Below are 23,095 nucleotides of genomic sequence, written 5' to 3'. Positions count from 1 at the left end.
CTGCTAGTAATTATCCCCGCTTTTACTTTGAAAATAAACTTCCGGTTTCCGTAGATGGAAAAAAATATCCCTTTTTTGGTCTGTTTTTCCGTTTCTGTTTACTTATTTTTTTTTATGATTTCCTTTTTTGCACCTTAAAAACAAAACAAACATATCGTTTTTTTGTTTTTGAAATAAAGTTTAAATAAAAAAATAAAAAACAGACGACTGCGGCGCTTGCGTGTGACGTCGTCAGCACGCGCCGCGGTGTCCACGCTGATCAACACAGCGAGCTGACTTCCCCGACATAGTTTAGTGTTTAAAAGATGGAGAAACTCGCCTCTTTGGGCAAGAAAGCGACGACGTCGGACCCGGAAGATCCCATCCGAAGCTTCGAGAAATGGAAAAAGAAGTACAACATCACCAAGTCTCGCGTGAAGCAGGAGCGTCAGGGCAGGAAGAAGCCGGAGTGGCAGGTGGAGCGGGAGAAGATCTCCAAGCTGGTCAGCAGGTACAGCGACATCAACACCAAAGACGCCATTAAGTTCTCCGACTTCCCCATCTCCAAGAACACCTTGCTGGGCCTGCAGCAGTGTCAGTACAGGCTGCCCACGGAGATCCAGCGGCAGACCATCGGCCTGGCCCTGCAGGGCAAGGACGTCCTCGGCGCCGCCAAGACGGGTTCTGGAAAGACGCTCGCCTTCTTGATCCCCGTGTTGGAGTGTCTGTACCGCCAGCAGTGGAGCTCCCTGGACGGCCTGGGCGCCCTCATCATCTCCCCCACCAGAGAGCTGGCCTACCAGACCTTCGAGGTGCTCCGCAGGGTGGGGAAGAACCACGACTTCTCCGCAGGGCTGGTCATCGGCGGGAAGGAGCTGAAGGCGGAGTCGGAGAAGATCCACCGCACCAACGTGGTCATCTGCACCCCGGGGCGGCTGCTCCAGCACATGGACGAGACGGCCGCCTTCCACGCCTCCAACCTGCAGGTGCTGGTGCTGGACGAGGCCGACCGCATCCTGGACATGGGCTTCGCCGACACGCTCAACGCCATCGTGGAGAACCTCCCCCGCACCCGCCAGACGCTGCTCTTCTCCGCCACGCAGACCAAGTCCGTCAAGGACCTGGCGCGGCTCAGCCTCAAGGACCCGGCGTACGTGTGGGTCCACGAGAAGGCCCGCTTCAGCACGCCGGCCACCCTGGAGCAGAGCTACGTGGCGTGCGAGCTCCACGCCAAAGTCAACATGCTCTTCTCCTTCATCCGGAGCCACCTGAGGAAGAAGATCATCGTCTTCTTCGCCTGCTGCAAGGAGGTGCAGTACCTCTTCCGGGTCTTCTGCCGCCTCCGACCGGGCCTGCCGGTCCTGGCCCTCCACGGCAAGCAGCAGCAGATGAAGCGGGTGGAGGTCTACCAGGACTTCCTGCGCAAGAGCACCGCCGTGCTGTTCGCCACCGACGTCGCCGCGCGAGGCCTGGACTTCCCGGCCGTCAACTGGGTGCTGCAGTACGACTGTCCCGAGGACGCCGACACCTACATCCACAGGGTGGGACGCACCGCCAGGTACAAGGAGGGCGGGGAGGCGCTGCTGCTCCTCCTCCCCTCGGAGGAGGAGGGCATGCTGGGACAGCTGCGGAAGAAGAAGGTGCCCATCAACAAGATCCAGGTGAGGGTTTTGGTTACATTTCACTCCTACCAAGTACCACCTCTGGAAAAACTTGGCACTCATAGTGGCAACATTGAAATACAGTAGCATAGTAGGTCTAAGTATTCATTAAAAACAAGGTTTTTATTTTTTTCAAGCATATTTAATATTTTTGGCCACAATTTGAACAGTAACACTGTGTTTGAATATAGAAAAATAAAACGCTGTACTTTTAATCAATGATTCTTTGGCGTACCGCTAGTGCAGGGATGTCTAAAGTGCCAAGTTATATGACTGTGAGGTGTTCGGCTGTAAAATTGGCAAAAAAAAAGTTAGCATGCTAACAGTTAGCATGTATCAAGTGCCAAGTTATAGGACTCTGAGGTGTTTGGCTGCAAAATTGGCTAAAAAAGTTAGCATGGTAATGTCAGTATGCTAACGGTTAGCATGTGTCAGGTACCAAGTTGAAGGACTAAGGTGTTTGGTTGCAAAATTGGCTAAAAAGTTAGCATGCTAACAGTTAGAATGTGTCAAGTACCATGTCATACGACTAGGAAAAATACACAAATATAATTTGCTAAAAAATAAAAAATAAAAAACTTGGCATGTGTCAAGTACCAAGTTATGTATGATTGTGAGGTGTTTGGCTGCAAAATTGGCTAAAAAAGTTAGCATGCTAACAGTTAGCATGTATCAAGTGCCAAGTTATAGGACTTTGAGGTGTTTGGCTGCAAAAATTGGCTAAAAAAGTTAGCATGGTAATGTCAGTATGCTAACGGTTAGCATGTGTCAGGTACCAAGTTAAAGGACTAAGGTGTTTGGCTGCAAAATTGGCTAAAAAGTTAGCATGCTAACAGTTAGCATGTTTCAAGTACCAAGTTAAAGGACTAAGGTGTTCGGCTGCAAAATTGGCTACAAAAAAAGTTACTATGGTAATGTCAGTATGCTAGAATGTTAATTTTAGCATGCTAACTGTTAAAATGCGTCAAGTACCAAGTCGTATGACTAGAACGCATACACATGTAAAATGTAAAAAAAAAGTTAGCAAGTACCAAGTTAGATGTCTCTAAGGTGTTCGGCTGTAAACTTGGCCAAATAAGTTACTATGGTAAAGTCACAATGCTAGAATGTTAATGTTAGCATGCTAACGGTTATCCATGTGTCAGGTACTAAGTTATAGGACTCTAAGGTGTTTGGCTGAAAAAGTTAGCATGCTAACAGTTAACATGTCAAGTACCAAGTGATATGACTCTGAAGTTTTTGGCGGCAAAATTGGCTTAAAAAAAAAGGTATCATGCTAGAATGCTAGCATAGAATAATATAAATACAGTCTATTTATTATACAGCATTATTCACATGTGAAAAACATACATACAGTCTATTATACAGCATTATTCACATGTGAATAACATAAATACAGTCTATTATACAGCATTATTCACATGTGATTGTGAATAACATAAATACAGTCTATTACACAGCATTATTCACATGTGAATAACATACAGTCTATTATACAGCATTATTCACATGTGAATAATATAAATACAGTCTATTATACAGCATTATTCACATGTGAATAACATAAATACAGTCTATTATACAGCATTATTCACATGTGAATAACATACAGTCTATTATACAGCATTATTAACGTGTGAATAATATAAATACAGTCTATTATACAGCATTATTCACATGTGAATAACATAAATACAGTCATACAGCATTATTCACATGTGAATAACATAAATACAGTCTATTATACAGCATTATTCACATGTGAATAATATAAATACAGTCTATTATACAGCATTATTCACATGTGAATAACATAAATACAGTCTATTATACAGCATTATTCACATGTGAATAACATACAGTCTATTATACAGCATTATTAACGTGTGAATAATATAAATACAGTCTATTATACAGCATTATTCACATGTGAATAACATAAATACAGTCATACAGCATTATTCACATGTGAATAACATAAATACAGTCTATTATACAGCATTATTCACATGTGAATAATATAAATACAGTCTATTACACAGCATTATTCACATGTGAATAACATAAATACAGTCTATTATACAGCAATATTCACATGTGAATAATATAAATACAGTCTATTATACAGCATTATTCACATGTGAATTATATAAATACAAAGTGTCTATTGTGAGCGAACTGTGGTGCTGAATTTCCCCCAGGGATCAATAAAGTACTTTTTATTCTATTCTATATACTCATTTATTTTGTATTCATGGAAAAAGTTAGGACACCCCTGCGTTCGTGGTGCACGGTTTGAGAATGGCTGTTGGACTTCCAGGTACTCACAGAGTTTGTTTGCAGGTGAACCCGGAGAAGATTCAGGACATCCAGCAGAAGCTGCAGGCCTTCCTGGCGCAGGAGAAGGAGCAGAAGGAGCGCGCCCAGCGGTGCTTCGTCTCCTACCTGCGCTCCGTCTTCCTGATGAGGAACAAGGAGGTGTTTGACGTCTTCAAGCTGCGGCTGCGCGAGTACGCGCTCTCCCTCGGCCTGGCGGTGGCGCCGCGGGTGCGCTTCCTCAACAGAGCCCAGGCGCAGCGGGCGGGGAAGGCGCAGGAGGCGGAGTCCGAGGAGGAGGAGGAGTTGCGCAGCTTCACAGCCCAGCTGAGAGGAGATGCTGAGTCAGAAGATGATGAGGTTGAGGTTAAAACGCTCCTGGGTGAAGACGGTGAGGAGGAGGAGGACGACCTCAAAGACTTGGATCTCCTGACTCTCAAAACCAAGGATGTGTTCCGCCTGGAGGAGGACCAGGACAGCGAGGAGTCCGACTGCGGCCCCGCTAAAAGCACCCAAAAACTCTCAAAGTTCAAGCAGGCCAAGAAGGTCCTGAAGAGGAACTTCAAGGTGAACACCAAAGTGGCTTTCACAGATGAAGGACAAGCCAGGCAGGTCTGGCCTCCCGTCCAGCGCCCGGCCGCCAGCCTGGAGCAGGACGAGGAGGAGGAGGAGGAGGATGAGGAGGAGGCGTCCGGCATCAGCTTGGAGAAAGCCAAGGAGCGTCTGAGGAGGGAGGACCGGGAGTTCGACAAGCCGGAGTACAGCCGCAAGGTGAAGGCCAAACACCGCGAGAAGAAGCTGAAGGCCAAGGAGGCCAAGAAGGAGGCCAAGAAGAAGCCTGCGCCGACCTCTGGCAGCGAGGATGAGGAGGATGAAGTCATTGCGTACCTGGACCATGACGGCCAAGACCAGTTTGACCCCAGCACCCTGCCGGACCCTGACCGACACTCCTCGGACGAGGAGGAGGATGATGATGATGATGAAGATAACGCTCGGCCCGCCAAACGGCGCCACAGCAGTGACAGCAGCAGTGAGGAAGAGGAGGAGCCCCCAGCTGCCAGGAGGAAGAAGGAGGAAGAGCACGCCACGCTGGACACGGGACTGACTCTGGCCGAGGACGAGGAGCTGGTCCTGCAGCTGCTGGCTGGGAGGAAGTGAAGTGGACTGACTCTGACCCCGCCCACATGTACATCATCATCATTGTCATATGAGTCTGACCCCGCCCACGTGTACATCATCATCATCATTGTCATATGAGTCTGACCCCGCCCACGTGTACATCATCATCACTGTCATATGAGTCTGACCCCGCCCACGTGTACATCATCATCACTGTCATATGAGTCTGACCCCGCCCACGTGTACATCATCATCATTGTCATATGACTCTGACCCCGCCCACGTGTACATCATCATCACTGTCATATGACTCTGACCCCGCCCACGTGTACATCATCATCATTGTCATATGGGTCTGACCCCGCCCACGTGTACATCATCATCATTGTCATATGAGTCTGACCCCGCCCACGTGTGCATCATCATCATATGAATCTGACCCCGCCCACATGTACATCATCATCATTGTCATATGAGCCTGACCCCGCCCACGTGTACATCATCATCATTGCCATATGAGTTTGACCCCGCCCACGTGTACATCATCATTATTGTCATGAGTCTGACCCCGCCCACGTGTACATCATCATCACTGTCATATGAGTCTGACCCCGCCCACGTGTACATCATCATCACTGTCATATGAGTCTGACCCCGCCCACGTGTACATCATCATCATTGTCATATGACTCTGACCCCGCCCACGTGTACATCATCATCACTGTCATATGACTCTGACCCCGCCCACGTGTACATCATCATCATTGTCATATGGGTCTGACCCCGCCCACGTGTACATCATCATCATTGTCATATGAGTCTGACCCCGCCCACGTGTGCATCATCATCATATGAATCTGACCCCGCCCACATGTACATCATCATCATTGTCATATGAGCCTGACCCCGCCCACGTGTACATCATCATCATTGCCATATGAGTTTGACCCCGCCCACGTGTACATCATCATTATTGTCATGAGTCTGACCCCGCCCACGTGTACATCATCATCACTGTCATATGAGTCTGACCCCGCCCACGTGTACATCATCATCATCATGAGTCTGACCCCGCCCACATGTACATCATCATCACTGTCATATGAGTCTGACCCCGCCCACGTGTACATCATCATCATCATGAGTCTGACCCCGCCCACATGTACATCATCATCACTGTCATTATGATTCTGACCCCACCCACATGTACATCATCATCATATGAATCTGACCCCACTCACGTGTACATCATCATCATTGTCATATGAGTCTGACCCCGCCCACGTGTACATCATCATCATTGTCATATGAGTCTGACCCCGCCCACGTGTACATCATCATCACTGTCATATGAGTCTGACCCCGCCCACGTGTTCATCATCATTGTCATTATGAATCTGACCCCGCCCACATGTACATCATCGTCATATGAATCTGACCCCGCCCACGTGTACATCATTGTCATTATGAATCTGACCCCGCCCACATGTACATCATCATCATTGTCATATGAATATGACCCCGCCCACATGTACATCATCATCATTGTCATATGAGTCTGATCCCGCCCACATGTACATCATCACTGTCATATGAGTCTGACCCCGCCCACGTGTTCATCATCATTGTCATTATGAATCTGACCCCGCCCACATGTACATCATCGTCATATGAATCTGACCCCGCCCACGTGTACATCATTGTCATTATGAATCTGACCCCGCCCACATGTACATCATCATCATTGTCATATGAATATGACCCCGCCCACATGTACATCATCATCATTGTCATATGAGTCTGATCCCGCCCACATGTACATCATCATCATCATCATATGAGACTGCACATCCACCACTCGTGCTCCAGCAATGACTTCATACAGACTTGTATTGTGGATGATGTACACACTCAATGACTTCATACAGACTTGTATTGTGGATGATGTACACACTCAATGACTTCATACAGACTTGTATTGTGGATGATGTACACACTCAATGACTTCATACAGACTTGTATTGTGGATGATGTACACACTCAATGACTTCATACAGACTTGTATTGTGGATGATGTACACACTCAATGACTTCATACAGACTTGTATTGTGGATGATGTACACACTCAATGACTTCATACAGACTTGTATTGTGGATGATGTACACACTCACAAATGTTGTTCTTAATGATGTCCTGGTTGATTTCAATGTTCATTTGATATAAAGTTATTCTATCAAGAATGTCTTTTGTAATGTTTCCTTCAAAAGGGCATCAAATAACATGATAGTAACACTCTTTCATATTTAAATGTACAATGATGTAATGTACTTTGAAAAGACATCTAAGTTATTGTGTGAAAGCTCCAAAACATCCACACATGCTTTTCTACACCAAAATGCATTTATTTAAATCTCCAGATTTTGGCGCCCTCTACCTTCCACATTTTTCACCCCATTCAAACTGTTCAGCCTATTCGCGAATCGCGGGCTTTCACTTGACAATTTCCATTTTTCCATAATTCCAGGTTTTCCAGGACATTTTTCCCATTCAAAATGAATTGGCCATTTTCTAAACTTCCACCATTTTCACATTTTTCAACCTATTCAAACCATTCCACCTTCAACGTATTCCACCTTCCAGAAAATTCAAAACAATTCCAGGATTTTCCAGAATCCCTGGTTTTCCAAAGCCCTATTTTCACCCTTTTTTCTGGCGACTACTCCCACATTTTTCAACCCACTTCAACCATCAAAACTTAATCAGGACAAAAAACAAAGTTGTTTTTTGAACTTGGAAAAATTCCAGGAATTCCGTAATACCATTTCTCAATTAAAAATGTTACTACTCCAACATTTCTCGACCGATTAAAAAAATTCAATTACAACAATCACTTTTTTTGTTTTAGCATTTTCCAAAAAAATTCCCGCTTTTCCCGAAATTCCCAAATACCATTTACTACTTCAACATTTCTTGCCCGATTTAAACAATTCCAACACCAACCAAGTCAGCTCATTCAGGACATTCATGCTCTGAATCATTTTCCCGAAATCTCGCTTTTTCCCAAATTTCCAGGGACATTTTTCCCATTCAAAATGAATTGGCAATTTTCTAAACTTCCACCATTTCCGCAGTTTTCAACCTATTCAAACCATTCCACCTTCAACGTATTCCACCTTCCAGAAAATTCAAGACAATTCCAGGATTTTCCAGAATTCCTGGTTTTCCAAAGCCCTATTTTCACCCTTTTTTTTGTCGACTACTCCTTCCACATTTTTCAACCATTCCACCGTCAAAACATTCCTCTTAATCAGGACAAAAAACAAAGTTGTTTTTTGAACTTGGAAAAATTCCAGGAATTCCGTAATACCATTTCTCAATTAAAAACGTTACTACTTCAACATTTCTCGACCAATTAAAAAAATTCAATTACAACAATCACTTTTTTTGTTTTAGCATTTTCCAAAAAAATTCCCGCTTTTCCCAAAATTCCCAAATACCATTTACTACTTCAACATTTCTTGCCCAATTTAAACAATTCCAACACCAACCAATTCAGCTCATTCAGGACATTCATGCTCTGAATCATTTTCCCGAAATCTCGCTTTTTCCCAAATTTCCAGGGACATTTTTCCCATTCAAAATGAATTGGCAATTTTCTAAACTTCCACCATTTCCGCAGTTTTCAACCTATTCAAACCATTCCACCTTCCAGAAAATTCAAAAACATTCCAGGATTTTCCAAAATTCCTGGTTTTCCAAAGCCCTATTTCCACCCTTTGTTCTGGCGACTACTCCTTTCACATTTTTCAACACATTTCAACCATTCCACTGTCAAAACATTCCTCTTAATCAGGACAAAAAACAAAGTTGTTTTTTTGAACTCGAAAAATTCCAGGATTTCCGTAATACCATTTCACAATTAAAAATGTTACTACTTCAACATTTCTCGACCGATTAAAAAAATTTCCAACACCAACTATCATGTTTTTTTTAGCATTTTCCAAAAAAATTCCCTAATACCATTTACTACTTCAACATTTCTTGACCGATTTAAACAATTCCAACACCAACCAATTCAGCTCATTCAGGACATTCATGCTCTGAATCATTTTCCTAAAATCTCTTTTTTTCCCAAATTTCCAGGGACATTTTTCCCATTCAAAATGAATTGGCCATTTTCTAAACTTCCACCATTTCCGCAGTTTTCAACCTATTCAAACCATTCCACCTTCCAGAAAATTCCAAACAATTCCAGGATTTTCCAGAATTCCTGGTTTTCCAAAGCCCTATTTTCACCCTTTTTTCTGGCGACTACTCCTTCCACATTTTTCAACCCACTTCAACCGTTCCACTGTCAAAACATTCCTCTTAATCAGGACAAAAAAACAAAGTTGTTTTTTTGAACTCGAAAAATTCCAGGAATTCCGTAATACCATTTCACAATTAAAAATGTTACTACTTCAACATTTCTCGACCGATTAAAAAAATTTCCAACACCAACCATCATGTTTTTTTTTAGCATTTTCCCAAAAAATTCCTGCTTTTCCCGAAATTCGCTAATACCATTTACTACTTCAACATTTCTTGCCCGATTTAAACAATTCCAACACCGACCAATTCAGCTCATTCAGGACATTCATGCTCTGAATCATTTTCCTAAAATCTCGTTTTTTCCCAAATTTCCAGGGACATTTTTCCCATTCAAAATGAATTGGCCATTTTCTAAACTTCCACCATTTCCACATTTTTCAACCTATTCAAACCATTCCACCTTCAACATATTCCACCTTCCAGAAAATTCAAAACAATTCCAGGATTTTCCAGAATTCCTGGTTTTCCAAAGCCCTATTTTCACCCTTTTTTCTGGCGACTACTTCCCCATTTTTCAACACATTTCAACCATTCCACCGTCAAAACATTCCTCTTAATCAGGACAAAAAACAAAGTTCTTTTTTAAACTAAAAAATTCCAGGAATTCCATAATACCATTTCTCAATTAAAAATGTTACTACTTCAACATTTCTCGACCGATTAAAAACATTTCCAACACCAACTATCATGTTTTTTTTTAGCATTTTCCAAAAAAATTCCTGCTTTTCCCGAAATTCCCTAATACCATTTACTACTTCAACATTTCTTGACCGATTTAAACAATTCCATCACCAACCAATTGAGCTCATTCAGGACATTCATGCTCTGAATCATTTTCCTAAAATCTCGTTTTTTCCCAAATTTCCAGGGACATTTTTTCCATTCAAAATGAATTGGCCATTTTCTAAACTTCCACCATTTCCGCAGTTTTCAACCTATTCAAACCATTCCACCTTTAACATATTCCACCTTCCAGAAAATTCCAAACAATTCCAGGATTTTCCAGAATTCCTGCTTTTCCAAAGCCCTATTTTCACCCTTTTTTCTGGCGACTACTCTTTCCACATTTTTCAACCCACTTCAACCGTTCTACCGTCAAAACATTCCTCTTGATCAGGACAAAAAAACAAAGTTCTTTTTTTAACTAAAAAAATTCCAGGAATTCCGTAATACCATTTCTCAATTAAAACTGTTACTACTTCAACATTTCTAAACTGATTAAAAAAATTCCAACACCAACCATTGCAACTCAATTACAACAATCCCCTTTTTTTTTTTTTTTTTTTAGCATTTTTCTAAAAAATTCCCTCTTTTCCCGAAATTCCCAAATACCATTTACTACTTCAACATTTCTTGACCGATTTAAACAATTCCAACACCAACCAATTCAGTTCATTCAGGACATTCATGCTCCTAATTATTTTCCAAAATCTCGCTTTTTCACAAATTTCCAGGGACATTTTTCCCATTCCAAAATGAATTGGCCATTTTCTAAACTTCCACCATTTCCACAGTTTTCAACCTATTCAAACCATTCCGCCTTCAACATATTCCACCTTCCAGAAAATTCCAAACAATTCCAGAATTTTCCAGAATTCCTGCTTTTCCAAAGTCCTATTTCCACCCTTTGTTCTGGCGACTACTCTTTCCACATTTTTCAACCCACTTCAACCGTTCTGCCGTCAAATAATTCCTCTTAATCGGGACAAAAAACAAAGTTCTTTTTTAAACTCGAAAAATTCCAGGAAGCGTCTGTAATACCATTTCTCAATCAAAAATGTTCCTACTTCAACATTTCTCGACCGATTAAAAAAATTCCAACACCAACCATTTCAACTCAATTACAACAATCACTTTTTACTTCTTTTTTTATTTTTTATTTAGCATTTTTAAAAAAAAATCCCGCTTTTCCCCAAATTCCCTACAACCATTTACTACTTCAACATTTCCAAACAATTCCAACACCAACCAATTCAGCTCATTCAGGACATTCATGCTCCGAATCCATCCATCCATTTTCTACCGCTTGTCCCTTTTGGGGTCACGGGGGGTGCTGGAGCCGAATCATTTTCCAAAAATCTCCCTTTTCCCCAAATTTCCAGGAAGTTCCCATTGAAATGAATGGGACATTTTTCCAAGTTGCACAATTCCCACATTTTTCAACCTATTCAAACCATTCCAACATCAACACATTCCAATCATCCTGGACATTCAAGCCAACACTTTCCCAAGTTCCAAACCAAATTCCGGTTTTCCTGAAAATTCAAACTCTTCAACATTCAAACCATTCCGACATTCAAACTATTCATTTTACTTCAACTTCAGCATTGGAGCATTCACACGCTATTCCTTCAAAAATTGCCTTTTCTAGTTAAATAAGCCTTTTTTCTGCTTATTATTTTTATTGGATGGTAGTCTGTTTATTTCAATTCTTATTTTTTATCTTTATTACTTCTTGTGTCATTTATTTTTATTCCATATTTGTTTCCACTACTGCACCTTAAATTGGAGTCCTTAATCTCGTTATATGCAAATATAATGACAATAAAGTCCATTCTATTCTGCAGTACACAAGTGCCTCCGCAGGATGGCGGTAGTTCTCATGTTCCAACTTCCACGGGAAGAATATTCACGCGGAAAAACCAAACAATTACTTTTCTCATCTTAACGAATGAAATTAACTAGAATTGTTTTTGATTGTTTTTTTCCCGTGTGCGCCTGAACGCATCACCAAGTTGCATTCAGGAGCACGGAATTTACACACAAGTCCTCTTCGCATTTAATTTGGCGGTTTCGTGGAAAGTCGCTGCAATTCAAGCCCTCACTTTAATGACTTACTTACTTAGTTGAGTTCCAAGTGTCGTCTTGTTGACTTCCTATGTTGCTAATCCAGCTGTCCCTTGTTGAGTCATCTTAAAGAGCTACGTCACGGCCACCTGTGACCACATATAGCATCTCTTTCATGACATGCTAGCTCGTGTTGGCTGCTAGCCCGACACAGTCAACCTTAAAGCCGACGCGGAGGTAAGTTTTTGTCGCCTTTTGTCAACCTTACTCTTTTTTATGGACGCCTTTGTGTTGGATATTGCCAGCAAAGTTTGGCTTTTAATTGGTTTTGTGTCACCTTGCGTTCGGAAATAGAGATGTGACGTTCGCGAACGGTACGAGTCTTTTGAACGGCTCTTTTAAATTGAACCGATTCGTAGTTGGGAGGCGACTTTTATGCACATTCTGATAAAGCGTCGGCAAACTAGAACATTAGTCAACATAAGTAGCAGCATTTGGATTTACTTGTTTTATTAGATAAACATTTTAAATAGAAATGTGATGTTTGCGAACGGTTCGCGAGTCTGAATGGCTCTTTTAAATTGAACCGATTCGTAGTTGGGAGGCGATTTTTATGCACATTCTGATAAAGTGTCGGCAAACTAGAACATTAGTCAACATAAGTAGCAGCATTTGGATTTACTTGTTTTATTAAATAGATACAAATTTGAAATAAAGATGTGACGTTCGCGAACGGTTCGAGTCTTTTGAACGGCTTTTTTAAATTGAACCGATTCGTAGCTGTGAGGCGATTTCTATGCACATGCCGATAAAGCGTTGGCAAACTGGAAAATTAGTCAACATAAATAACAGCATTTGGATTTACTTGTTTTATTAAATAGATACAAATCTGAAAGAGATGTGACGTTTGCGAACGGTTCGAGTCATTTGAACGGCTTTTTTAAACTGAACGATGAGAACCGACCCGTCGTTGGGAGCCGATTTTTATGCACATGTTGATAAAGCGTCGGCACACTAGAAAATTAATCAACATAAGTAGCAGCATTTGGATTTACTTGTTCTATTAAATAAATAGGTACAAATGTGAAATAGAGATGTGACGTTTGTGAACAGTCCGGGTCGTTTGAACGGCTCTTTTTAAATTGAACGATGACAACCGATTCGTAGTTGGGAGGTGATTTTTATGCACATGTTGATAAAGCGTCGGCAAACTAGAAAATTAGTCAACTTAAATAGCATTTGGATTTACTTGTTTATTAAATAAATAGATACAAATCTGAAATAGAAATGTGACGTTCGTTTGAACGGCTCTTTTAAATTGAACAATGAGAACCGATTCGTAGTTGGGAGGCGATTTTTATGCACATGTTGATAAAGCGTCAGCAAACTAGAAAATTAGTCAACATAAATAGCATTTGGATTTACTTGTTTTATTAAATAAATAGATACAAATGTGAAATAGAGATGTGACGTTCACGAACGGCTCTTTTAAATTGAACGATGAGAACCGATTCGTAGTTGGGAGGTGATTTTTATGCACATGTTGATAAAGCGTCGGCAAACTAGAAAATTAGTCAACAAATAGCATTTGGATTTTCTTGTTTTATTAAATAAATAGATACAAATCTGAAATAGAAATGTGACGTTTGTTTCGGCTCCTTTTAAATTGAACAATGAGAACCGATTCGTAGTTGGGAGGCGATTTTTATGCACATGTTGATAAAGCGTCAGCAAACTAGAAAATTAATCAACATAAATAGCATTTGGATTTACTTGTTTTATTAAATAAATAGATACAAATGTGAAATAGAGATGTGACGTTCACGAACGGCTCTTTTAAATTGAACGATGAGAACCGATTCGTAGTTGGGAGGTGATTTTTATGCACATGTTGATAAAGCGTCGGCAAACTAGAAAATTAGTCAACAAATAGCATTTGGATTTACTTGTTTTATTAAATAAATAGATACAAATCTGAAGTAAAGATGTGACGTTCGCAAACGGTTCGGGTCGTTTGAACGGCTCCTTTAAATTGAACGTTGAGAACCGACTCGTAGTTGGAAGCCGATTTTTATGCACATGTTGATAAAGCGTCGGCAGACTGGAAAATTACTCAACATAAATAACAGCATTTGGATTTACTTGTTTTATTAAATGAATAGATAAAACAATATTTTTATTCACTTCCGGTCCATTTTTCTAATACCGTATTTCCTTGAATAGCCGCAGGGGCGCTAATTAATTTAAAACCTCTTCTCACTCCTGCGCTTACCAAAAGCATGCGGGATGGGCATGCATGGGCTAATTATTTTAAAACCTCTTCTCACTCCGGCGCTTACCTCATCATATAAAGCACATTTAATTAAAAAAACGTTATTATGGTCTTACCTTTACTTGTAAATCAGTCCATGTGCAGCTGCTTCTGATCAAAGGCAGTCTTTCTTATCTTTCTTCAGTTTTAAAAGTCTCTGGAGATATTCCTTTAATTATTACCTCCTGCTTCGATTGAAAGTCCAGTTTAGAAAACTGTTTTATTTTAGATATGTAATCCTCCATGTTAAAAGTGCAAGCAAACGATCGCTGCTCATGCTTGCTGATTGTTGTCTTCTTCTGCAGTACCGGTCTTCTGCAGTACTGGTAGTCGCAAGAAGGATCACTAGCGCCCTCTCCCACCAGGAGGCGGGAGTCATTTAATGCGCTAATTATTTTGCGAAACGAGTTTGACCCGGCTGTAATTCTAGGCAGGCGAATACTATATTCCCGGCGGCAATTCAAGGAAATACGGTATGTGAAGGAGTTCTACAGTAGCCTCAAAATTCTACACACAATACCCCATAATAACAATGTGTCGTTAAATGTATCCTCATTTTTATTATATTCAGATTTTTACCGGAGTTGTATACATTTTATTCTTACATTTCATTGGTGTATTTTCTACTACTGGTAAAATGCGCTCGTGCCACAATATTTTTTAGCTGAGGAACATTTCAAAATAGTGATGTCACTGTCAAAGCACGGGGGTATGGCACCGCCGTATGGAATATTTACAATAAAAATGCAAATAAATTATAACCGCTAGTAATTCCCACAAATAGTGTATATTTCTGTGAATGTAAATCATTCTCACGCACGTAATAAAACTATTTTTGAACGGCTCCTCAAGATCCCATCTCTATTCCGAAGTAATGATGTCCACAAATAAAGAACCCACTGGGACGATGACGTCAGCCAAGTGTGGCCCCGTACCTTCTTCGGGTGTCTCCGCCGGGCCCGTCCACCAAGCCAACATCTCCTCAGTTCGGTCCCCGCAAACGTCCCCCGCCGCCGTGATGCTGGTGACCAAGGTCTCCACTAACCATTTGACCAAAGCGCCTCTGGTCCAGGCCGGCACCACTCAGGGCAGGACCATGGTCATAACCGTGCCCAAGTCGGCGGGGCCGCCGGTGGCCGTGGCTCCTCGACCGGTCCAGACTCAGCTCCCCACCAACCTCCAGATCCCGCCGGGTGAGCCTCGGGTGTTGTTGATTGCTCAAAGCGGACTTACGAGCGGCCCTGTAGAGTGAAAGTGTGCGTTGTTGGGTCCACAGGCATGGTGCTGATCCGCAGCGACAGTGGTCAGCTGATGCTGATGTCCCAGCAGGCCTTGGCGCGAGCTCAGCAGGGAGTGAGGAGCAGCCAGTCGGCAGGATCCCTGACCCCGCAGGTGTGCGTCGGGACGCTGGGATGGCTCGGGTCATCCACACTGTCTTTCTCAATCCCCAGGCGTCCGCAGCGGCCGGCGGTCAGAGCAAGGAGAAGGTGACGGTGATCCACGTGACGGCGCCGGCGGTCCAGAAGACGGCCCTGGTGAAGGTACCGCCGTTCCGGGGGTTTTGGGAAGAAACGGCGCCGGGGTGACCCGTACTGTACTCTGCCTTCAGGTGATCAACGTGGCCCACAAACCGGCCGTGGTTCACGCCCGCAGCCTGGTGCCGCCGGTCGCCGTGGGAACCAAGAAAGAGCCTCAGCCTACATTTAGTCAAGTGAGCATCGCATTTTGCTAGCCCGAGTCTGTCTCAGTTAACACACTTAAGTGCACTCAAACCAAGTACACTTAACACTAGGGGTTAGGGTTGTACAGTATACCAGTACTAGCAGTGTTTCCTATATACTGCCAATATACCTGTGGCGGTGGGGGCGTGGCTATGGGCGTGGTCACCATGACGTCATCGAGTAATTTGCATAATTTACTACAATGATATGATTTTCTCTAAAAAGGCTCAAAAAATGTATACTTACTAATTAATAATAACAGTTTTGTTTTAAACGTCCATCCATCCATTTTACAATATAATTACAACACTTTATTACATATTTATATTCAGATTTGAACAATAAGTTATTCACTGAAATATATTTATTAATTGTGGTTCTTACAAAAAATATATCTTATAAAAATATAAAAGCTAAAATGTCTCTTAAAGCTCTTTAATTTATTTAATTTTTTAAAATTTTCTTTAATTAGTGCATACTAAATCATTTAACTTTAGCCTACTACTACAACTAGGGATGTCCGATAATATCGGCCGATAAATGCGTTAAAATGTAATATCGGAAATTATCGGTATCGTTTTTTTTATTATCGGTATCGTTTTTTAATTTTTATTTTTTTTATTAAATCAACATAAAAAACACAAGATACACTTACAATGAGTGCACCAACCCCAAGAACCTCCCTCCCCCATTTACACTCATTCACACAAAAGGGTTGTTTCTTTCTGTTATTAATATTCTGCTTCCTACATTATATATCAATATATATCAATACAGTCTGCAAGGGATACAGTCCGTAAGCACACATGATTGTGCGTGCTGCTGCTCCACTAATAGTACTAACCTTTAACACTTCATTTTACTCATTTTCATTCATTATTAGTTTCTATGTAACTGATTTTATATTGTTTTACTTTCTTTTTTATTCAAGAAAATGTTTTTAATTTATTTATCTTATGTTATTTTATTAATTAAAAAAAAAAAAAAGACCTTATCTTCACCATACCTGGTTGTCCAAATTAGGCATAATAATGTGTTAATTCCACAACTGTATATATCAGTATCGGTATCGGTAATTAAAGAGTTGGACAATATCGGAATATCGGCAAAAAGCCATTATCGGACATCCCTACTTAACACTAGGGGTTAGGGTTGTACGGTATACCAGTACTAGTATAGTACCGCGATACTAATTAAACATATTCGGTACTATACCGCCTCTAAAAAGTATCGGTCCCCCGCTCCCCGTCGTCGTCACGTCATGACATTGCTGGTTTTACGAGCAGAGGAGCATGTTTAGCAGTGCACACACACAGAGTACTTACAAGCAGACACAGTGTGTAGACAGAAAAGGGAGAATGGACGCATCTTGGTGTAAAAAGTCAAGATAAAGGTGAAGTTATAACACTGAAACACCCTCAGGAAGAGCTGCTTTAAGACATGGCTAGCTAGCCGCAGCGTTTTAGCTACTTCTAAATCAATAATCCTCGTCTCCATGGCGACAAAGTACGTTTCTTACAAGTATCATTATCACTGGAGGACGAGGAATAGCTAAACATGCTTCACTACACACCGTAGGAGGATACAATAGCTCACCGGCGTCACAATGTAAACAAATGCCATGGGTGGATCTACACCTGACATCCACTGTAATGATACCAAGTACGGGAGCGTATCTTGTCGATACTACTATGATTACATCGATATTTTTTGGCATCACATCTTTCGTTTGTAAAAATAATGATTTTTTTTTTTTTTTTAAACTCAGGAAATCCGTTGAGAACTTTGAATATGACCAATGTAACTACTTGGTATCGCATCGATACCTAAATGTGTGGTATCATCCAAAACTAATGTCAAGTATCAAAGAAGAGAAGAATAAGTGATTATTACATTTTAACAGAAGTGTAGATAGAACATGTTAAAAGAGAAAGTAAGCAGATATTAACAGTAAATGAACAAGTAGATTAATAATCATTTTTTACAGTTTGTCCCTCATAATGTGTACAAAATAATAGGTGTATAAATGACACAATATGTTACTGCATACTAATTAGGAGTCTTTGTTTGTTTACTTACTACTAAAAGACAAGTTGTCTATTTTATTTAAGGACTAAATTGCAATAATAAACATATGTTTCATGTAACTAAAATTTTTTGTTCAAATAAAGACAATATTGACATTTTTTGTGGTCCCCTTTTATTTAGAAAAGTATCGAAATACATTTTGGTACCGGTACCAAAATATTGGTATCGGGACAACACCACTAGGGGTGTCCCGATCGGTTTCGGATGATATCAGCTTGCATGTAATCTACATATTCATACTAATACAATGCCCCACATTTTTGAGCTGATTCCAGCCATCCTCCCACACTACCTTCTGGTATATCCAACCCACAACAGGTTTTCCCTTTCCCCGGTTTTCCCAGAATTGTCTCCCCATTGACAATGCACTGCACAGGAAGTGATGTCATGAAAACGTAAGGCTTCCAGTGGCACACTTTATGGAAGAATGAATAAAAGTTGTCACTCAGGGGGACTTGGCGGGATGGCAAAGTTTGCAAATAGAGGCGTTTGTAAATGGAGGTTCCACTTGAAGTGACAAGTGGTCTTTGGTCCACGCTGCTTGTGTGCGTGACTTCCCACCCAGCAGGAGACCATGGAGAGCGTGAAGAAGTGCAAGAACTTCCTGGTGACCCTCATCAAGCTGGCGTCCAGCGACTCCAAGTCCACCAGCATGGCCAACAACGTGCGAGGCCTGGTCAGGAGTCTGCTGGTGCGCTTCCCCTCCCGGTCCCGGTCCCGATCCTGGTCTACGTGGGCCGTCTGGTCACGTGTCCGCCTTGTCTCACCCGCAGGAAGGCAAGATGGAGGCGGAGGAGTTCACACAAGCGCTCTATCGGGAGCTCAAGTCCACGCCGCAGCCGTGCTTGGTGCCTTTCCTCAAGGTGCAGGTCACATGACTTCTCCTGGTCACTAAGCACCCAACTAAACTTATTTTCTTTAATCCACAGAAAAGTCTTCCGGCCGTGCGTCGCCTCACCTCGGACCCCCAGTCATTCATCCAGCAGGCCTCCTCCTCCTGCCCCCCTGCTGTGAAGAAGCCCAGTATGAACGCTGCGCCAAGTCCAAGTCCAAGACCAGCCCAGCAGGTGGACTTCCTTTTGAATTAGGGATGTAACGTGTCAATGAATGATGATTGTCAGTCCTCACCATCAAGCACTAGAAGTCTTACTATTTAGCTACACCGCTAGCTGTGATAGTCAAATACCTTATTACTTGACACATGCTAACTGTTAGCATGCTAACTCTCTTTGCTAATTTTGCAGTCGAACGGCTCAGAGTCAAATACCTTATTACTTGACACATGCTAACTGTTAGCATGCTAACTTTTATTGCTAATTTTGCAGTCGAACGGGTCAGAGTCAAATACCTTATTACTTGACACATGCTAACTGTTAGCATGCTAACTTTTATTGCTAATTTTGCAGTGGAACGCCTCAGAGTCAAATACCTTATTATTTGACACATGCTAACTGTTAGCATGCTAACTTTTATTGTTAGTTTTGCAGTTGAACACCTTAGAGTCAAATACCTTATTACTTGACACATGTTAACTGTTAGCATGCTAACTTTTATTGCTAATTTTGCAGTCAAACACCTCAGATTTAAATACCTTATTACTTGACACGTTAACTGTTAGCATGCTCACTTTTATTGCTAATTTTGCAGTCGAACACCTCAGAGTCAAATACCTTATTACTTGATTCAAAAAGGAGATTGCGCTTCTCAATGTGATTCAAGATGGAGTGCCAAACCCAAAAAAAAGTAATCCAGTAAATGTTTCAAAAATGTTTGAAAAGGTAGCACATCCCAAAATTAAGACTAGTAGGACAAAATACTCCTTGACACATGCTAACTGTTAGCATGCTAACTTTTATTGCTAATTTTGCAGTCAAACACCTTAGAGTCAAATACCTTATTACTTGACACATGCTAACTGTTAGCATGCTAATTTTGCAGTCGAACACCTTAGAGTCAAATACCTTATTACTTGACACATGTTAACTGTTAGCATGCTAACTTTTATTGCTAATTTTGCAGTCGAACACCTCAGAGTCAAATAACTTATTACTTGACACATGCTAACTGTTAGCATGCTAACTTTTATTGTTAATTTTGCAGTCGAACACTTTAGAGTCAAATACCTTATTACTTGACACATGTTAACTGTTAGTATGCTAACTTTTATTGTTAGTTTTGCAGTCGAACACCTTAGAGTCAAATACCTTATTACTTGACACATGCTAACTGTTAGCATGCTAAAAAATGTTTTAGTTTTGCAGTCCAGCACCCTAGAGTCAAATACCTTATTACTTGACACATGTTAACTGTTAGCATGCTAACTTTTTTTGTTAGTTTTGCAGCCGTACACCTTAGAGTCAAATACCTTATTACTTGACACATGCTAAGTGTTAGCATGCTAACTGCCTTTGCTAATTTTGCAGCGGTACAACCCAGTCACACAATTTGGTATTTCACACGTCCACTGTTAGCATGCTAGCATTGTTGTTGAGGGGTCAGGGCATTAGGAGGTGAGGGCCTGTTCAAAGCTGAATTTAAATTTGAAAAGGTAATACTGCGATGTAAGCGTTACATCCCTAGTTCTCATCATCTCCGATACTGTAAGGAACATAATGTGATGTCACTTAGCTTCAGGTCCAGCAGTCCAGTCTGAGACCTGAGCTCAGCACGTTGGCCCAGTCCAGAACGTTCCCCTCCATGAGCATCAGACCCACCTTCCAAACAGGAAAACATGTCCCAGGTGAGAAGATGACTCCTATCAAAGATCCTTTATTGGAGCAGGACGTCTTCCTCATGCCCTCCATGTGGTCTTAGGAGCGTTCAGGCCTTTGGCAGGAGATCCACCTGGCACCAGCAGACCTTCATCCAGGGAGAACTCTGCATCTTACAAGTAAGAAGATGAGGTTAAACACCTCCTTCCATGCGAGTCCTCGTCTTATCCGTGCCGTGTGCTCTCAGAGAAGATGACGACATTAACGACGTGGCGTCCATGGCAGGAGTCAACCTGCGAGAGGAGAACGCTCGGATCCTGACCAGCGCGGTCGGCGCCGTGGTCCAGTCCTGCCAGGACCAGCTCTTCCTGTCTTCTCCACCCGTGCTCGGCAGAATCCTCCACACAGGTGCAGGCCACTCCACCCATGACCTTGGGTAACGGACTCGTTTTAATACCGCGCGCGTCTCAGGGCGGGAAGTGGGGGTGACGGAGGTGGGCCCGGAGGTGGTGGCCCTGGTCTCTCATGCCACCCAGGAGTATCTCCGTGGCATCCTGGAGAAGCTCTCTGCCATGGCAGAACACCGCAAGGCAGGTCTGAAGGTACCGACCCGTCTGCGTCTTCAAGTACACTCACACACTTTTCTATTGATATGTCCTATGGGATACTTGGTTGTGGTCTACTGAGCCAAACAAACATGGTTTTTAGGATCTGTCCCTCATACATTAAAGCAGGAGGGAACCCAAACTAGGGTTGGGTTTGGTACCAAAATGTATTTCGATACTTTTCGGTACTTTTCTACATAAAGGGGACCACGAAAATGTCATTATTGTCTTTATTTGAACAAAATGACATGAAACATATGTTTATTATTGTCATTTAGTCCTTAAATAAAATAGTCAACATACTAGACAACTTGTCTTTTAGTAGTAAGTAAACAAACAAAGACTCCTAATTAGTATGCAGTAACATATTGTCATTTATACACCTATTATTTTGTACACATTATGAGGGACAAACTGTAAAAAAAAAATATTATTAATCTCCTTGTTCATTTACTGTTAATATCTGCTTATTTTCTCTTTTAACATGTTATATCTACACTTCTGTTCAAATGTAATAATCACTTATTCTTCTCGTCTTTGATACTTTACACTAGTTTTGGATGATACCACACATTTAGGTATCGATCCGATACCAAGTAGTTACAGGATCATACATTGGTCATATTCAAAGACGTATTTACTGACTTTATAAACATATGAATTTTTAAAAAAAGGAAAAAATATCGATGTAATCATAGTAGTATCGACTAGATACGCTCTTGTGCTTGGTATCATTACAGTGGATGTCAGTTCTATCTACACTTCTGTTCAAATGTAATAATCACTTATTCTTCTCGTCTTTGATACTTTACATTAGTTTTGGATGATACCACACATTTAGGTATCGATCCGATACCAAGTAGTTACAGGATCATACATTGGTCATATTCAAAGACGTATTTACTGACTTTATAAACATATGAATTTTTAAAAAAAGGAAAAAATATCGATGTAATCATAGTAGTATCGACTAGATACGCTCTTGTGCTTGGTATCATTACAGTGGATGTCAGTTCTATCTACACTTCTGTTCAAATGTAATAATCACTTATTCTTCTCGTCTTTGATACTTTACATTAGTTTTGGATGATACCACACATTTAGGTATCGATCCGATACCAAGTAGTTACAGGATCATACATTGGTCATATTCAAAGACGTATTTACTGACTTTATAAACATATGAATTTTAAAAAAAAAGGAAAAAATATCGATGTAATCATAGTAGTATCGACTAGATACGCTCTTGTACTTGGTATCATTACAGTGGATGTCAGGTGTAGATCCACCCGTGGCGTTTATTTACATTGTGACGCCGGTGAGCTATTGTATCCTCCTACGGTGTGTAGTGAAGCATGTTTAGCTATTCCTCGTCCTCCAGTGATAATACTACTTGTAAGAAACGTACTATTTTTTTGTTGACA

The 23,095-nt window shown here is 41.4% G+C and overlaps 2 protein-coding genes across 8 annotated transcripts in view; both read left to right on the top strand.

The window, feature by feature from the left end:
• The first annotated feature begins 232 nt into the window (after positions 1 to 232).
• Positions 233 to 5,530, top strand: LOC133644309 (probable ATP-dependent RNA helicase DDX10). Of its 2 annotated transcripts, XM_062038691.1 has the most exons (3): positions 233 to 1,640; positions 3,984 to 5,140; positions 5,445 to 5,530. In XM_062038691.1, the coding sequence occupies exons 1-2, from the start codon at positions 306 to 308 to the stop codon at positions 5,112 to 5,114; spliced, it is 2,466 nt and encodes an 821-aa protein (XP_061894675.1). In that variant the 5' UTR covers positions 233 to 305; the 3' UTR covers positions 5,115 to 5,140; positions 5,445 to 5,530. The 2 variants fall into 2 exon arrangements, with proteins under 2 accessions (XP_061894675.1, XP_061894674.1); XM_062038690.1 differs by lacking the exon at positions 5,445 to 5,530 and having other exon boundaries at positions 3,984 to 5,436.
• A 6,544-nt stretch (positions 5,531 to 12,074) lies between these two features.
• The window catches only part of LOC133644221 (transcription initiation factor TFIID subunit 4-like), a 17,987-nt gene continuing 6,966 nt past the window's right edge, over positions 12,075 to 23,095 (top strand). For 2 of the 6 annotated variants that reach the window (XM_062038573.1, XM_062038569.1), the window contains exons 1-12: positions 12,075 to 12,472; positions 15,399 to 15,739; positions 15,823 to 15,938; positions 15,998 to 16,087; positions 16,156 to 16,257; positions 18,921 to 19,046; positions 19,129 to 19,218; positions 19,285 to 19,422; positions 20,984 to 21,095; positions 21,170 to 21,245; positions 21,314 to 21,474; positions 21,538 to 21,668. In XM_062038573.1, coding sequence (XP_061894557.1) covers positions 15,421 to 15,739; positions 15,823 to 15,938; positions 15,998 to 16,087; positions 16,156 to 16,257; positions 18,921 to 19,046; positions 19,129 to 19,218; positions 19,285 to 19,422; positions 20,984 to 21,095; positions 21,170 to 21,245; positions 21,314 to 21,474; positions 21,538 to 21,668 — 1,461 coding nt within the window. In that variant the 5' untranslated portion in view covers positions 12,075 to 12,472; positions 15,399 to 15,420. The remainder of the gene's footprint in view (positions 12,473 to 15,398; positions 15,740 to 15,822; positions 15,939 to 15,997; positions 16,088 to 16,155; positions 16,258 to 18,920; positions 19,047 to 19,128; positions 19,219 to 19,284; positions 19,423 to 20,983; positions 21,096 to 21,169; positions 21,246 to 21,313; positions 21,475 to 21,537; positions 21,669 to 23,095) is intronic. The other 4 variants (XM_062038574.1, XM_062038570.1, XM_062038572.1 and 1 more) reach the window with 4 other exon arrangements.

Source organism: Entelurus aequoreus, linkage group LG27 (assembly GCF_033978785.1).
Source record: "Entelurus aequoreus isolate RoL-2023_Sb linkage group LG27, RoL_Eaeq_v1.1, whole genome shotgun sequence".
Taxonomy (NCBI): domain Eukaryota; kingdom Metazoa; phylum Chordata; class Actinopteri; order Syngnathiformes; family Syngnathidae; genus Entelurus; species Entelurus aequoreus.
Note: the sequence above shows the minus strand (reverse complement) of the source record. Positions and strands in the feature narration are given on the sequence as shown.